This window comes from Aspergillus foveolatus (genome assembly GCF_047715535.1).
Source record: "Aspergillus foveolatus strain CBS 279.81 unplaced genomic scaffold BDW70scaffold_20, whole genome shotgun sequence".
Classification (NCBI taxonomy): domain Eukaryota; kingdom Fungi; phylum Ascomycota; class Eurotiomycetes; order Eurotiales; family Aspergillaceae; genus Aspergillus; species Aspergillus foveolatus.
Window position 1 is genome coordinate 43,784 of NW_027396084.1, and position 16,023 is coordinate 59,806.

General features: G+C 50.2%; 7 protein-coding genes across 7 annotated transcripts; 2 read left to right on the forward strand and 5 right to left on the reverse strand.

Moving 5' to 3' along the window:
- Window positions 1-327: 327 nt before the first annotated feature.
- Window positions 328-1,701, reverse strand: BDW70DRAFT_149772 (major facilitator superfamily domain-containing protein; the record flags this gene model as incomplete). Its single annotated transcript, XM_073739068.1, has 4 exons — window positions 328-412; window positions 460-1,099; window positions 1,268-1,351; window positions 1,404-1,701. The coding sequence occupies 4 exons, from the start codon at window positions 1,699-1,701 to the stop codon at window positions 328-330; spliced, it is 1,107 nt and encodes a 368-aa protein (XP_073596527.1).
- Window positions 1,702-2,115: 414 nt separating this feature from the next.
- On the reverse strand, window positions 2,116-2,587 carry BDW70DRAFT_159354 (uncharacterized protein; the record flags this gene model as incomplete). The annotated part of the gene is made up of 2 exons (XM_073740680.1): window positions 2,116-2,433; window positions 2,468-2,587. 2 exons carry the CDS (start codon window positions 2,585-2,587, stop codon window positions 2,116-2,118), a joined length of 438 nt encoding a protein of 145 aa, XP_073596528.1.
- A 38-nt stretch (window positions 2,588-2,625) lies between these two features.
- On the reverse strand, window positions 2,626-3,320 carry BDW70DRAFT_159355 (uncharacterized protein; the record flags this gene model as incomplete). Its single annotated transcript, XM_073740681.1, has 3 exons — window positions 2,626-2,919; window positions 2,974-3,204; window positions 3,267-3,320. The coding sequence occupies 3 exons, from the start codon at window positions 3,318-3,320 to the stop codon at window positions 2,626-2,628; spliced, it is 579 nt and encodes a 192-aa protein (XP_073596529.1).
- Window positions 3,321-3,649: 329 nt separating this feature from the next.
- On the forward strand, window positions 3,650-5,632 carry BDW70DRAFT_149773 (uncharacterized protein; the record flags this gene model as incomplete). The annotated part of the gene is made up of 7 exons (XM_073739069.1): window positions 3,650-3,781; window positions 3,828-3,919; window positions 3,969-4,210; window positions 4,254-4,473; window positions 4,515-5,002; window positions 5,033-5,480; window positions 5,527-5,632. 7 exons carry the CDS (start codon window positions 3,650-3,652, stop codon window positions 5,630-5,632), a joined length of 1,728 nt encoding a protein of 575 aa, XP_073596530.1.
- Window positions 5,633-5,869: 237 nt separating this feature from the next.
- On the forward strand, window positions 5,870-7,093 carry BDW70DRAFT_167746 (Gfo/Idh/MocA family protein; the record flags this gene model as incomplete). The annotated part of the gene is made up of 2 exons (XM_073742305.1): window positions 5,870-5,988; window positions 6,042-7,093. The coding sequence occupies exons 1-2, from the start codon at window positions 5,940-5,942 to the stop codon at window positions 7,091-7,093; spliced, it is 1,101 nt and encodes a 366-aa protein (XP_073596531.1). The 5' UTR covers window positions 5,870-5,939.
- BDW70DRAFT_41749 (cullin family protein) lies at window positions 7,014-10,261 on the reverse strand. The gene is made up of 5 exons (XM_073743959.1): window positions 9,407-10,261; window positions 8,281-9,358; window positions 7,809-8,231; window positions 7,374-7,734; window positions 7,014-7,313 (listed from the first exon to the last, which is right to left on the reverse strand). Exons 1-5 carry the CDS (start codon window positions 10,112-10,114, stop codon window positions 7,253-7,255), a joined length of 2,631 nt encoding a protein of 876 aa, XP_073596532.1. The 5' UTR covers window positions 10,115-10,261; the 3' UTR covers window positions 7,014-7,252.
- A 155-nt stretch (window positions 10,262-10,416) lies between these two features.
- BDW70DRAFT_41751 (nuclear pore complex Nup192/Nup205 family protein) lies at window positions 10,417-15,847 on the reverse strand. The gene is made up of 5 exons (XM_073743960.1): window positions 15,623-15,847; window positions 11,183-15,541; window positions 10,976-11,131; window positions 10,654-10,925; window positions 10,417-10,604 (listed from the first exon to the last, which is right to left on the reverse strand). Exons 1-5 carry the CDS (start codon window positions 15,804-15,806, stop codon window positions 10,554-10,556), a joined length of 5,022 nt encoding a protein of 1,673 aa, XP_073596533.1. The 5' UTR covers window positions 15,807-15,847; the 3' UTR covers window positions 10,417-10,553.
- Between the last annotated feature and the right edge of the window lie 176 nt (window positions 15,848-16,023).

Sequence of the window (16,023 nt, forward strand, 5' to 3'; positions counted from 1 at the left end):
GACTTACAAATGATTGATAAATACTAGGTTCTACGAAGTACTAGGTTTAACTCCTCAATTAGGGCTTCCGCAATGGGGTAAAATGTGCAACCGTATCGACCCGACGCTGTACAGTCTTGAACCTAACATTATCAGAATGCCATGCGTCAAGCAGGGCTTAACATTTGGAAGTGGGAAGAGAGCGGTTTTGTGTTTTACGTCGTTGTGGGCAAAGCAGACTATTTTCTCAGTTGATGTGCATCAGTGCGCTTGGGTAAGTCCCGGTTGCCTTAATCGTGCCAGAGAGGAGCTATCTGCGCCAAAGGTTTGGTTTTTACCATAATAGAGTTAGACAGGATGCACATCTCGACTAGCTCCATAGATCACGCCCTTTCGACATGTGAAGTATTGCTGACAGCACTCTTGTCTTCCACTGTAAGAGTATTTTCTTTTGACCCCCCGATTTTCTTATCCACATACGGATCGAAAAGAGCAGCTGTCTCCTCCAGGGTGTATCCGCTCGTCTCAGGATACCAGAGCCAGATCGTGACACTAGTAACCGCAAGGATCACACAATAAACAATGTAGTACTTCCACGCAGTTGCATCAAGGATAATTGGATTCACGAACGTATTAAAGAACAACGCCACTCGAGTACTGTTCATCGCCAGTGCTAGGCCCTTGGCACGAAGATCGTATGGCCAGATCTCGCATGTATACGAGACAGGAAGCGGCGTCAAGGCAATTTCGTAGAAGCCATAGTATATAAAGAGAAAAGGAATGACGGCGGTGCCCGTCGACGCAATATTGGTCTGTAAAAAGGACCCGGATAGCCCTGAGATCTCGATAGACGCGCATAGCATGCCGACACTGGAGACAAGAAAGAGAGGATGGCGGCCGAAACGGTCGACATTGAACGCCGCACCGATGGAGAGGATGAGGTTCCAGAGCTGAAGGAATTCGGAAATCATGGTTTGGTTCTTGACTGATGTGATCCCAATACTCCTAAGAACGGGAGCAAGGTAGTAAGAGACGATCCCCAGGCCATTCCATTGTGCAAATACACCGAGCGTGACGGAGATAAAGGAGCGATGGCGATTTCCGCGGCCTCGGAGAAGGTCTAGTCATGAAGAGGATATTCGGGATCGCGCTTCGAGTGCGAGGGAGTTGCCGATCTCTTGAAGCTCGAAATTTGCGAGTGGTGAGTTCTCGTCGCCCCCGGCGTGGTATCTGATAAGGAACGCGTGAGCTTCTTCGCCGCGCTCTTGTGATACAAGCCATCGGGGACTTCCAGGGGCCATCAGGAAGCCTGGGAGGGCGAGGATGGGGATAGCGCATTGAAGTAAAGACGGGATACGCCAGGACCAATTGCCTGGAGCATTGCGTGTGCCGAACGTGATTCATGCAGCTAGGAAGGAGCCCACGTACCAACCACCTATAAACATGGCAGTAATGATACCTCGATGTGTGGGAATAGGCCGTCTCTGCCATGAGAATTGGGGCAGACCCCGAAGTAAATGAAGCCGAGGTTCCGATAAACACTCGACCAAAAACAAACATTGTGGGATTGGTCGCCGCAGTTTGTAAGCCAACAGCTAGGGCGAGCCAGAGGAAGTTGATACCCAGGGTCGTCTTCCTCCCATATCGGTCGCTGCACCAGGCGACAACGGGATATAGGACAAAGGCCGACAAGTTTTGCACTGCGTTCACAAATCTAGCCATGCGCCGGTTGGATTGTTCATAAATGCCTGCCAGCGTGGAAGCGCCTGCAGACCGTTCATGAGAGTACCATCATAGGCATCAGACGCAGAAAGGAGAAAAAGACAAAGTAACGAGTAGCTGAGACGGAGGAGGTGATGCTTCCGATACTATGGAGGCCGTCGTGAGGAAGAAGTCTGGCCAATTCGGGGTCAACCGACCTAGCTTGGATATCTTTGTAGGCCATCTGCGCATATGTCCGGGTTACCTATATGTTCCCGGTACCTATAGTTCTTGAATAAGAACTCCAAAAAGCTCAAAGTGCTCACGAGATTGACTTCAATAAGCGTCTCGATGGTAGGCCATTCATATCAACGCTGATCCGGGCAAGTCGATCTCCTTTAAAATTTTTATAGTCATGTCGCGATGCACATAAGTCTAGGAATCAGACGGATTGGTGATGGTCACCGTCTGCGCATCCAACCCCGGGCAAGGGGTGACCCCGTGCATCTGCATCAGGACCACATCCTGTCGCGCGTCTTCAATTGAAGTCTTGGGTTCAGGGCCATTCACAATAGTCTCGTACCACGCTTTGAACTCCACGGTATAGTTGTCCTCGTAAGTCGTTCGCACGTGGCGCTCTTGGTAACATTCCTCCCCCCATGACCCAAAGGTCTTCTCACACACGGTCATAGTAGTCGGTAGCCCTTTCAAATACGGGGTCTCGTAGTTGACGCGGACAATCTTGTCTGGTCCCTAGACCTCGATATGGGCGTCAAAAGACAGGTACCTGGTTAATCCCAGACTCGTAGACGACTGGGAACGCTCCATAGTCAAAGGTCGCTGTCCAAATAGGCAGCTTCAGCACTGCAGCTTTGACGCTCTGCGGCATCCCAATTGCTTCGCGCATGGCGGATAGGTCATGAGTGCCCAAACCGCCGAGTACCATCAGCATTCGGCGCGTCTTGTGTTAACAGGAACTCCGAAACTTGCAAGAGCCTCATCTGCAGCTGATTCCTTATCCTTCAGGGCTTGTGACTCCTCAGGGGAATAATCGTCAAAGCGCTCGGGAAAGGTACCTGATTGCTCGACGAATGCGGCATTGGGCCCGATGATATCGCGGACTCGATCGTAAAAAATCTGGGATATGCCCCCAATCTCCGCAACGGCGTCAAGGAAGCCGGGGGCATAACATCGCATGTATCCGACCATCAGTCGGCCCTTTGATGTTCTTTCTGCCGCCTGAAGCCGCTAGATATCGCCGTATGAGCTTGTAAGCGGTTTTTCCACGAGGACCGATTTATCATTCTTGAGGGCGACAAGCGCGTGTTCGGTATGGTAGGGAGTCGCATTGCAGACCAGAACCGCGTCAACTTCGGATGAGCTGCACAGTTCTTCAGCGGATTTGTTGATTTTCGGTGAGGCTTTAGCCACTTTCCGTCTGCAGTGCTCCAGTGCGTTCGCTGATATCGCATAGGTGGTTTGGAAGTAGTCGGCTAGGAAATTGAGCGTAGGAATGTGGGATACCTCCATAACACATCACTTAGAATGCCAGAGGTAATAAAAAGGATATATTGGGAGAGACTCACCTGCGCAATCTCGTCGTAACCGATTAGACCAACGCGTACGATCTTCGAACCCATGGTAGAAACAAGCAAGGTGGTTTGAGAGAGAGCCAGCAGTAGTCTGGACTATCCCTCTGGCAGGACTTAGTTTAGGAGAAGTCGGCCCTGCATCTTTTAGTTCTGGATTTTGGAGAAGAGTGGTGTTGCAGACATGACGAAGCCAATCTGGTGGGTGGAGGTGCTCTTTGTTCGAGCGGGGAGAACCGGCGTTCACACAAGCCTCTTCTCTAACTCTCTTCCTTCTTCCTGCACCCAACCTATGTGAGCTACCTTGCACACCGGAGTAGGCTTCTTGCATCAACAATCCAGGAGTCTGCTAGCTTGCATGATCCGCAATTCCAGCAGAAATGGGACCCCGTCGGGAAGCCGATGCTAATGTTCAGGATCCCCCTGCGAAGAAGCCTAGAGCCCAGGCAGCACGCAACACGTATCCTCGCAGGCGAGCAATGGTAGCCTGCCAGTTATGCCGTATGAGAAAGGTATGCAAGGAGACTCATTCTGATGCAAATTGGCTGATATTGTTAGACTAAATGCGATAACCGCCGTCCTTCCTGTGGCACATGCACTTCACTGCAGTTCCAGTGTGTTTACCAGGACGCCTCCACTGATTTCTCCTCGCAAGATCTTGACAACATAACTCAAGGAGGGCCTCTTACAATCCCCTAGGTTTGATGCGGCCAGACTTGCCATACTTGATCGAGTTAATTATACTATCCGACTCATTGAACAGCAGCCCGCCAGCCCCGACGTTTCATCGTCCGACTCTCCGCGTACAAGACATAACCCCCAGCAGAATCCAGGAAGAAGCACTTGTCTTGGCTTTGACATGACGTCGCCACAAGATGAGGCTATCTCAAGGAGTACCGAATACACATTTCTGCTAAAGGCGCAGCAGCTACAGGCCAAATGTGCGAGCAGCTGTGTCCTGCCTGCAATGGCCCTCTCTTCGAGACCTCTGTGATCCGCGCGAGGTGGATAAGTTCTTCTTTAATCAGACGCACTCTGAAGATGTTTCCAAAAAAGTAGTACCATTTAGCAGCTGGGAAATTCGCGAGGAAGATGTTCCGTCGCTCATAGACCGGTTCCTGGAAAATGTCCACACGAAGAACCCGATATTGGATCCGAGCGAGCTGAGAAAACTGTCCCGCCGCCTTGGAGAGAATGGTTTCCAGTGGGATGGCCCATCTTGTCTGCTTTTTATCTGCTGTCCAGAGCGACGATCGCTAGACCCTTTTCTATTGAAACTCCAGGGCTGCAAGATACGCCTCACTTCCACGGCTGCGACTATGCTACTGGGGAATCATACTACTCTGCAGCGCGTAAGCGAATTGGCCTCCTAGACTCGTCAATCATTGCTATTCAATGCGCGTTTCTCATCGGTGTGTATGAAATGTATTCGATGAGACCTCTACGGGCATGGCTATCGTTCAACCGAGCATGTACCTACTTCCAAACCTACTTGCATTCCTCATCATTGAGCCAGGCCCTCGAACAGTCATCCGAGACAGTCAAATCTCGTCTTTACTGGTCCTGCCTAAAGTCCGACTGTGAAATAAGGGAGGAAATCGCGCTGCCTCCGACCGAGTTGGTCAAGGTCGAATATTCCGATGCCTTCCCTTCACCCCCCCGTAACATCCCAGATCCGGATGATGAGGCGCAGGCTGGATCGACGACAGATTTGGATGCGAGCTGGGAACGAAGTTGATAATATTATCTCTCCGAAATTGCAGGTCGGCGAATTGCTAACCGCATCACCGCGGCCTTGTACCCTCTGGATCCAGAAGAATGGACCAGGATGCCGGGCCAGAATTTGCTGCGGATTGCTGAAGAACTGGACACTCAAGTCATTCAGTGGGTGGAGAATTTCCCTCCTTTTGTTCGGTTTAACAGGGAAAGCACTGCAGACGAACTGTCGTATTTTCTTCATGCCCGGTACCTGGATCTCCGTGAGCGAATCTGGAGACCGTTTCTGTATCTGGCAGCGCACTCTAGCCCTCAGGACCCCAACTTGCCAATCTATATTCAGCATGCCAGCCAATGCCTAGACACGATTTTCAAGCACATACTCAATTGCTCTATCAAGCACCGTCAGCATGGATCTTGGTTTGCTGCGCGCAATATTTTTACGAAAGGTCTTCTGGTATTGGTTGCCGCAAAAAGCCCCATCATTGCTATGCCGTCAAAACTGGGTGACTATAATAGACACTTGTATTGCTGGTATTAGGTACTGGGAAGCCGAAGCGCCAGACCTGCGCGCTGCAAGGCATATCCTTCAGCATATTTGTCAATCTGTCAAACCACCTGCATCGGCATCTGAAAGCTCCATTTGATAAAGAATCACATTAGTTGATAGCCCTCCACACGGACTTCTCGGATAAGCAAGCATAAGATACTTGGGCTCTACCAGGGATCCCGTCATTGGCGGACTAGTTTAATTGGCGCTGCGTGCTCGGGGAGACACGGACTTAACTTCAAGCTGCCAAGCAAACCCATCCAGCCAAGTATGACAGTACAAATCGGACAGATAGACTGCAAGCTACACTGAGAAACCTCCGAAATACTGGAATGCTCACTGAGAGTAGTTATATACTATCACATCTGGATTTGCTGAAGGCAATTACCCCCAAGGACACAAAGATGGAATTACAGAGAGACTCTCTCCCAACCCTCCGTTGGGGCATAATCGGTAAGTCAGTCCTCATACCACTGCTGAGCCTTTAAGCGCTAAAAGCCCTTTAGGAGCAGGCCTTATCTCCTCCTTGTTCACAAAGGACATCACCCTACCCCGCAAATCCCCTGCTGCAGTACATAAAATCCAGGCTATTGGCTCGTCATCGCTCGAGAAGGGACGCGCCTTTGTCGAAACACACCTCGCATCCCTCAACCCCAAGCCAACCGTCTATCCCAACTACGGGGACGTCTATAACGACCCCGAAGTTGATATAGTGTACATCGGCACTCCGCACGGCCTGCACAAGCAACACTGCCTCGACGCCATAGCGGCCGGGAAACATGTTCTCTGCGAGAAAGCCTTTACCCTTAATGCCACTGAAGGTCGCGAGGTCCTTGCCGCTGCGCAAGCTAAAGGAGTATTCATAATGGAAGCCATGTGGACGAGATTCCATCCACTCGTCTCAAAGCTCAAGCACATGCTTTTCCAAGAGAAAGCGATTGGCGACGTCCGTCGTACATTCTGCGACTTCGGACTTGACAAGGATATCGCTTCTCTCCCGAACACATCGCGCCTAAGAGACCCCGCCATGGGTGCGGGAAGCCTCTTGGATATCGGCATTTATGCTTTAACATGGGGCCTCCTCACACTTGAATCGGATTCAGAAACAGGTGAAAGACCAAGAGTGGTCGCAGTGCAAACACTCAGGGATGGAATCGATATCGCTACTTCGTTCATCCTTCATTACCCTTCCACCGGTCGCCAGGGAATTCTGACCTCAACAACAGAAGCCCGCACGCCGGAGATATTTATGAGAATCGAAGGAAGTAACGGTTATATCACGGTAGAGGGGATTGCAGCATCCGCGCCGCGGGCTTTTACAGTTTATCCTAAGGTGGAAAGTAGAAGCTCTGGTGCAGTTGCGGCTGCAGATGGGAGGAGATACGACTTTGAGCTGGAAGGAATGGGGTTTTATTTCGAGGCTGACGCTGTCGCGAAGAGTATAAGCCAGGGAAAGATAGAGAATGAGGTTATGAGTCACAGCGATACGGTGAGGGTTCTGGAGATTCTTGATGAGATTAGAACCCAGGGCGGGGCAAGGTTCCCTGGGGAGGCATAGGCATGAGCTCTTGCGCAAGGGGCACTGCTAGATTATTAGCGTCGAGAGATTGTAGAGGTACACTGCGACGATCTAGAAACTAATCAAAAACTACACTCCAGTCCGTATAGTATGACATGAGACATTTAGAGCCAGCGCGATAGTAGTCAAGCGCAAAATCTAAGCTACATATTGGTATCTGTTCCCGTCCTCACGTTCCATATAATCTTTCTCGATCAGCCTACAGAGACATCGTTAGCACACACATCCAAATTAATAGCATAATGAGGCAGGGGCATACTTCTCAATATTCTTCTTAATATCCGCCGGCTCCAATACACCCCGACTCCTAGTAGCCTTAATAACCTCCGCAACAAGTTCGGCATGGGTGATTGTTTTGCGGCTCTTCATGATGCGCACAATAGCGGCTTGAGTCTCATAGTGTCTATCCGCAGCAACCCGCTCATGCGTCGTCTTGTTCTCCTCCTTCGTTTCCTTGAGCTGGATCTGGTTGATTTTGATGCGGAACTTGGGGTCTGCGAAGGAGGCGTTGTAGGAGAATTCGTCGGTGGAAGACACGTCTCTCCCTTTCGGCTTTTTGGAGAGGACGCGGTATTTTGCGCATGCGAGTGATTGGAGAGTTCGGGTTAGTTCTTGGTCGGCTGTATTGCATTAGTAGAATGAACCGTGGGAGTAGCGCAATGAAAGGTAATGGATAGGCTAGTGAGGGACTTACATAAAGTGGTAGCCTCCTGAATTTGTCGATAATTGAGTGTCCCGCCTTCTGGGAGCTCGTTAAAGAGGAGGAGCACGATTGCCTGGAATGAACTGACGACCAGCTCCTTGTTGCCGTTGGGAAACCGTGCTCGCAGCTGACAGTGCGCAAGCTGGTGCTTCCATGCCAGCTTCCGGCCGTTATATTTAGTGTCATAGAATCTCTCAAAGTCGCTGATGGCGGTTGCGATCTCCGGTGGTATCCGCACTTGGACGTCAGGGTACGTAGGCCATGCGGAGGCTGATAGCACGCTAACATGGAGATCTACGGGAAGGGGAGTTTGGCGTTCGCGCTTTATGGAATTGTATGCGCTCATTTCGTCACGGGCAACTTCCATATCCTTGAACATGGACTCGAGGTTGTGCGTGAAACTTGATCCGCATTCTAGACGCGATTAGCAATCATGATCAGCTTAGGATTGCACGGAACGAACCTGTCTTGAGCCTTGCCAGCATGCTCTTTTCTGCATCATCGCTCGCACTTCTTCCCATCAAAAGGCGGCGCGCAAGGTCGTTTTTGTAGAATGCCTCAAAGACCGCCTTACCATGGACGAACCGGAATAGATCTAACACCTGATCCAGCTGTCGGTTGATTTCTGCATCTTCATCCGCTAGAGGCATATTCTCGGCTTCTCGCGTAGGAGCCAGTCGCCATCCCCCTCGGAGAAGCCGATCAACGTATTTCGCAATCATCTCGCCGGTCTTTGGATTGTCTGTACCGCCTGTGGCGTCTGACTTTCTGCCCTTGTTCATGAAGCTTTCGAAGGACTCCCGGAGGGCATGGCCGAGACCCTCATTGCGTCGAAACGATACATTCCAGATATCGTCGAGTTGTTTTTTGAAGCTCAGTAGGCGTGCCACCATGTCCGCTTCGCTCTCGTCGAAAACAATGCCAGTCCCCTCTTCCACGATATATGTGCTAAAGGCGCCTTTCAATTTGACTCCAAGGTCCCTCCGCTCAAGAAGCGTATAAAGTTGCCCTAGGGCAATCTTGTTCCCTATTCGCAACAAACCGAGAACATCCTTCAAGCTCAATAAGACGCTCTCTTGATCTGTTACTAGGGTTTGATCGAGAGACTCAGACAGTTTTTGTTTGGTCGTCCGATTGAAGGAGAACTGTTCGCATCGATTCATCTCGCGCTCGATCAGGCGATGGCTGTTTTCCACATATGACGCCAGATACCCTGTCGCCTCCTGCTGAGCCCATAGAGAGAAAAAGTCCTTCGACTCCGAAACAAGCAAGGGCTCGAAGCCAGAGACATAAACATCAAGGCCGTGAAACAGTTCAACGGTATTCCGTAGCAGAGAAGAGTTAGCGACGTCACTTTTTTCGTCGCTGCGATCTGCCGAAACGAGATCGCAGGCTCCCTGAAGTATTTTTTTTTGCAGTGTGGGATCGGAGTATATGTGCTGTCGGAATTGCTGTAGGCCCATTTCTCGGATTACAGGGTGTTCTTTGGAGTGGAGGAGGAAGGATTGGTCAAGGTAGTAGAAGATCCAGCGCACAGTAATCTATACCTAGTCAGTAATTCCAAGCAAAGGAAGAGAAGCCTAACGTACCAACATTGACTGCCACTCTTTCCAGGCCTCAACCACAGACCTCAATGTGTCAATATTGGATGCCATTTGTGCCTTGTCGACCAATGAGCCGTGCAATTTTCCGGCAACATGTTGTCGACATCGCTCTTGGAGCCGCTTTGACAGAATCATAGCTCGTCCTTGACGACAAACATTTTCTGCCCCTTTGTAAAGCTCCTCAAGTGATATCTCCGGTTTCCCTCCGCTGAAGATCGCCGACAGTGCCGCATCCAACTGACCCCATACTTTATCGAAATACGAATCCTGATTCAATCGCGGCCCTGTGCGGAGATTCTTCACCACAAGTCTTCTCGCGCCTGTATGCGGTGTAAAGTTGCTCTGATGCGACGAGGTCCCGGGGCGAGCTTGGAGAGTGGAATTCGACAAAGTCAAACCACCTGTATTCGGACCATTCGGTTTCGGCCCAGCGGTCGAGAAACTGTACATATCGCCGGACTCGGACTGGTTCGCTGCAAGGGAGGAAGAAGATGGTCGAACTCGTTTGTTCGTTGGGGGAAGGTGCTCGTCGTCTTGTTCCTGTGCTTGGTTCCGGTGGAGGAGCTCCGAGATAGTCGCCTGCTGATGTCGAGGTTGTTGAGACAGTTCACCTTGGTCCGGAAACTTCCTTTTGCCAGTAGCTTTGCGCTTACCGCTCCTCTGTTCCGGGGGGGTTCTCGAGTTCTGCTGCATCTACCCGGTTCTATCTTAGGATAGGATGACGAAGGGAAACACTCAGAGTTGGAAAGATCCGAGGACAGTTCGGACCACGAAGACCATCGCCGCTAGCCTCCAGTTCTGAGATGCCTCGATATATGGTAGTTTGATGCTATAGGGAGCTGGTAGTTGGACGAAGAAGCTGGGATTGAGGGACCTCCGCAACGTTCGATCACAGTCGGAGATAAGATAATACCGCGCTTGATGACATAAGCTGCATTGTGAAGGGTCAACCTCGGCTGATAATACGCTACTTTTCTACTTGAATGGACTTGGAGTACAGTCATTTAAGTTCATAGATATTTATGGAAAACCCCCACTAGAACGTATAATAGAGCCCATCCCAATATGCTTAATACCGTATACACCACAGTCGTTCAACGTCCCATGCACCGTCTTTCATGCAAAATCCGCCCTATGAAAACAGCTTCGACCCAATGTGCTGCGCGACTTCGCTCTCTTCAGCCTGTCGCAAAGTTAGATATTGACTTGGAACAGTGAGCATAAAGACCTACCTCTAAGAAGTTAGTAGCCGCAACAAGGGCCGTGTATGACTTCGCGATGCTGGTAAGTGCGTCATGGTGGTGGGAAGCGGCGGATCCGCCGATCTTAGCAAAGCGCTTGAATATGCCTACCATGCTCTGCCTGTTCTCCGTCAGGAAAGCCCGGGTTTGCTCAATCATTAACTCGTTTTGCAGACCACGGGAGAATGTTGCCGTGACAATGACCCGCAGTACAGAATCGAGTAGATCGTAGTATTTCCGGAGGGCATCGGCGTTATCAATGTCTGTTGCTGTCAGGCTGGTTTCAAATCATTGCCGAGAAAGCGATACATACCGATACCAAGGTCAGGATCCGCAGCAAAGAGATGCGACTCACGCACTGCTTCGAAAAGGCCAGCTTTCAACACGTGGGTCGCGCCGGGTTTTGTTTGACAGAGCTGCTGTAGCAGGGACAATAGCGACTGGTAATATGATAAGAGTAGAGGTGTATCTGGAAATGACAGATTAGCGACATTCACAGTAGGAATGTATGGTATTCTACCGTTGGCTGGGGCATTCTTTAACTCGAGTGGTAGTACCCGGATGCTGTCTAGGAACAAACTTAGGTAATTTGACTGAGCTATCGACTCAGCTAGAGTAGCATCAGCCTGTTTATCCAGTGCAGCCAAGGAATTGAGCAGTAAAACAGCTGATACACGGCACGTTTCCTGACCGGTATAGGCGTCATCACATATAGCCTCGATTAAAGCGCGGCCGGACGATTTGACCACTTGCTGACTGTGCTGCCTCATAGTCGCGTTTCCAGTGTCGGGGGAGACGATACGCGCAACATAGATTGAACAAATATTGTAGAATGTCTCTTTGAGAAGGACGGCCCCATTGGATAAGATAATGCCTCGAAGGCAGATCTGGAACAACTGATGAAGCTTCTCATCGATGAGATCGCCGTTTCGTCTAAGTGGTATCAGTTTGGCTGGCGTCGCATCTAAACTTTCGACCAGAGATTCAGCCAACCGCGCCAGATCCAGAGCTTCTGGCAGGTCATCCTCAATAGCAGTCTCAAGCTTTGGCAAGATCAACTGAATGGCATGTAGTATAAAGGTCGATTTCCGGCCGCAATCAAGCTCAGAACACTTCAGTATGGTGATGAGCAGCTCAGCCCAAGAGCCGAGGGCCATGTGCCGATTGAAGCTGATTAGCCGCAATTGATTTTTTGCTTGCAGGAACTCAATCAAATTGTCTGCCTCCGCCATGAACAGTTCATCATCCTGTGGACGCAGCTCGCCGTTTGACAATAGTTCTTCTCGTCTGGCTTTGACAAGTTCCTTCACCTGGGCCACGTTATAAAGTACAAGAGAGCCGTCCTCTACCGGCTTCTCGCAGATGTCAATGTTGAGTCCACCAAGGTATTCAACATTCGGTGGCCGGGCGTGGAACTGAACATCGAGGTCTGCGAAATCGAAAAGGTCATAGACCGTTGGGTTCGCAATGGTTGCTCCATTATCTAAAGTGGAATTTCCAAACAACGTAGCGAGGATAGCTTCTAGTAAAGTAGGCGAACCCATCTTTGCCGCAGAACGAATCTCCGTCGTTGCATAGTCGAAAAGATAACTTCGGTACAATAAGAATTCGGCAAGGGCATCTGTCGAATCACATACCCAAAATTGCTCCGCCGCGATTGGTAAGCCATCCCACAAGGTGTGTGGCCCAACTAAAGGCTGGCTCGCGAATAAGCTGACGAGGAACCCGCTGGCACGCATCTCTGCGAGTGTGAAGTAAGAAGAGAGTTTAGACGACCATAAATGCTTCAAAACCTCGAAAGCCGTGCGTTTCAAGTGCAACATCCATGACACGATATTGCCATCTAATTGGTCAGGGTAAGTCTGCACAAAACCTAGGATGGCATGCAACAGTGACCTCCCGGCGGCGAACAAGCCATCGGAGGATACATCGAGAACGTTTCCTACACTGCCAAAACCAAGAAGCAAGTGGGCAACCGTAGGTCGGTCTGGAATCATAGTCAAAGAACTATTAAGAAGTTCTAACAGATTGTGGCGTATGAGGTAGCCCGAGGCTTGCGGCCCAGCATCGAGTTCCCTTACTTCGGGCTCCATTTGAGATATGAAGGGAAGAGATAAACTGTCCAAATTCTCAGCACTCAAAACCTCGACAATCTTATTCGACGACCGCCATCTGGATAGTTCGGGGGTAGAAAGTTTGTTAAGCCGCGTAGAGCTGGATAGCTTCGCCAAAAGCGCCAACGAAGAAACCGTAAGCTCTTGGTGGCCCGTACCACAATACAGGCACAATTTTGGCACGATTTGCAAGTTGTTCAGGATGCAGTCTTCGATAGCGGAGAGCGCAGAGTTTGCAACATTGAGCCTGCTCCCAGGTTGCGATTTTATGAATGGTCTAACAATATTGAGATAGGTCGACTGGAGGTCGATGATCGAACACATAACCTCAATGCTCTTGACCAGGGAGGAAACCAAAACGGAGTCGGGCGAAGCTTTTGAGATGTCAGCTATCTCTTGGTTTGCTGTCGCAAAGATAGTCTTAATTACGTCCTCATTATATAGCCATTCAGCTACTCGCGCGAAGGGATGGAGCCGAACGTAAGAGAGAAGAGTTGATGTTTTGAGATTGGGCTCCGCTGTAGCGGGGGTCTCGTTGAGCGCGGTGACAATTGCTTCGTTGAAGGATCTTAGACATGTTAAGACGAATTCCAAAGAGTTGTAAGTGAGCAGTCGAGATTGGCGTTCGTTAAGATCGGGGACCTTTCTCGAGAGCGCCTGGCCCATGATGAAGTCGATGTAGGGCTCGATGCCCGGCATACGATAGGAAGAGCCAAGCGATTCAGGAAAGGGCACCCAGATGGCATACTCGACTGAATCGATGGCCGGGGCAACAAGAGAGAGTATAAGTACCACGAATGCATTAGCCTGGTCAAAGCTTTCACCAATCTTCTCAAATGCCTGCTGTTCATGCCAGATGAGTGGGTTCGAGACAAGGGGCACTTTGTTATGGGCGGATGCGCTCATAGCTCCACTCGAAATCCATTGATCGACTGCAAGCCACATCTCATTGCCATTCTCAACGCTCCTATCGGTCATCAGGCCAGCAAGCGCTTGAAACACCGTTGCTCGTAAGTGAGACGGTAAAGGGCCACTACAGAGCGTCAAGAGGGTGCTAACGATGTTGAAAGACGAGTGATGCAGCATCCATTCCCTAACGGCAGCGCTCTGTCTAGAGAGATGTCCTATGAGTCGCAGGTAACAAGAGAGCATGACCGGACTTTCAGGCTCACTCATATCAGCCGGTTCGAATTTTCTCGTGCGCTGAATAGTTTGGGCCGTTGACGGCTTCTCTGTGATTCTCGTCGCATATATCTGAAGTTCGGCAAACATTTGTGCCCAGTTCATGGATGCGGACCGCTTGAATTTGGAAGACATGAATTTGTCTTCTTCCAATAAGAATCTGTGTGCAGCTGCAGCATTGTCTTCTCCTCCAGAAATCGAGCAGAGTAATTCGCAAAATGCGCTAACCCTGGGTACGGTCTGTCGCTTGGAGGACCATTGAAGGAAGCCGTACAGATTACCATCAGGATCGGCCCAGAACTCTTGGGCTGCGTCCGGCCGGCCCTCGAATGCAAAAGCCATAATCAGTAGAAACGATTCCAGATGGGTCCGTGCCTCCACTAAATCGCGATGGAGGTTTGATGTTAATCCATCCCTCAAAGCAGTTATTTGATCTAGCCGCTGTGAATCCTCTTCAGTTTTCAGTCTTCGGACAGCATCTGGCATATTTGCGATGCAAGACTCCGCAAAAACTTCGAAATTCTCCATCAACAACGTTTTCAGATACGGGGAGCACGAGTCCGCTTCAAGTGTCGCCGATCCGCTTTCTTTCAACCAAGATGCGCTCTCCCTCAATAGCATTGTTACTAGTTCGCTACGAGCCGGGTCACTCCATTCTTCACCACTCACACCGGAGCAGATAGAAACTAAGAGGTCCAGCCCTCCGTCGTCTAGGGCCGTCATGAACGTCTTCGTACGTTCCTCGGCTTCCTTCTCGAGATCAACGCCTGGCGGGGCAGATGACGGGCCGTCATAGTCCCATGCACTGTAGACTGAAAGCCAAAGCGCAATTACTGCCGAGTGGAACGGTTGATGCGCCCAGTTCTGGCCGTCTTTGGTGGAGATAACGGCGGTATTAAGACTCCGAGCTTCCTGGTAATTGCCAGAACGTTCGGGGGACCCATGTTGAACAAATGAAGCGATGATAGCTGGAATATAGTGGACAAGGACTCCATCAAACCGATCGAGCTTCCTAAGATGCTTCAGCAGAACTCTTAGATCCTCCGGACTGGTATAAGGGCCTTTGAACAGGTAGCATAATATTGCGCCGAGTGATTCATGCTGTTGGAGCAAGGTGAAGCGCTGGTGCTCAATAGCCTCCATGACAAGCTGGTCTTCCGATTGTCCGACAATTGAGGCTTTCTGGATTTGTTCACCCAGAAGCGACAGCCACTTTTCGATATCCTCCATAGATTTCAGGCATTTTCGTGTATAGAGAGATGCATTCCGTAGCTGACCATCCTTGATTTCTACAACATGAGCCAGCATTTCCTGCATCATTTCTTGTGTCGCTTCGCGCTCCACCTCAAAGGATTCCTGGAAAATGAGGCGCAACGATTCCAGCAGGAAGTGTCGGCGTTGGTGGAAATTTATGATGGCCGTAATCACAGGTGGTCTATCATACTCCTGAGATGTCTCCTGTGCTCTGAAAAACAGTAGAGCCGCCAGCAATTCATCGAGATCGAGCGCATCGGCGACTTGAAGCGTACCCTGCTGGAACTCATCGTTGACAGAGTATTCCACATCGTCGATCGTGATTTTACCTGAGTTGGGTGCAGAAAAGGTCAGCGCAACAATGTTTTTGACATCCAAGCCCCAAAGGAGTGCGGTTAAAGTAACTGTACCACTCAGAACGCTCATCCGACTCTCATTGCTCTTTGTGGGTTTGTCGAGCAGGGTCCTAAAATCATGGATGTGAGTCTCTAGCTCGACACGGAGTCGGTCTATGTTAAGAAGCGACGAGTCAGAAAGAGCAGAAAGATCCTGATACAGGCCGCGAAGGCCTTCCAGGGGCTCCGCATTCTCCATACTCTCAGCGCAGGAGATCGAATATTCAAGCTTGATGCGTGAGGTGTGTTTCTCTAGCACCAAAAAAGGTTGGAGAACGCGACAAATTGCCGGCGGTCTGAAAAGGCGGCGAGAGCTTGAGGGACCCACCAGCAAACCACAGCACGGTCTCAAAACAGCTTCCAGGCTCGGGATCTTCTTGTTGATTTTATTCTTAATTTGTCTGAGAGGGCTCCCG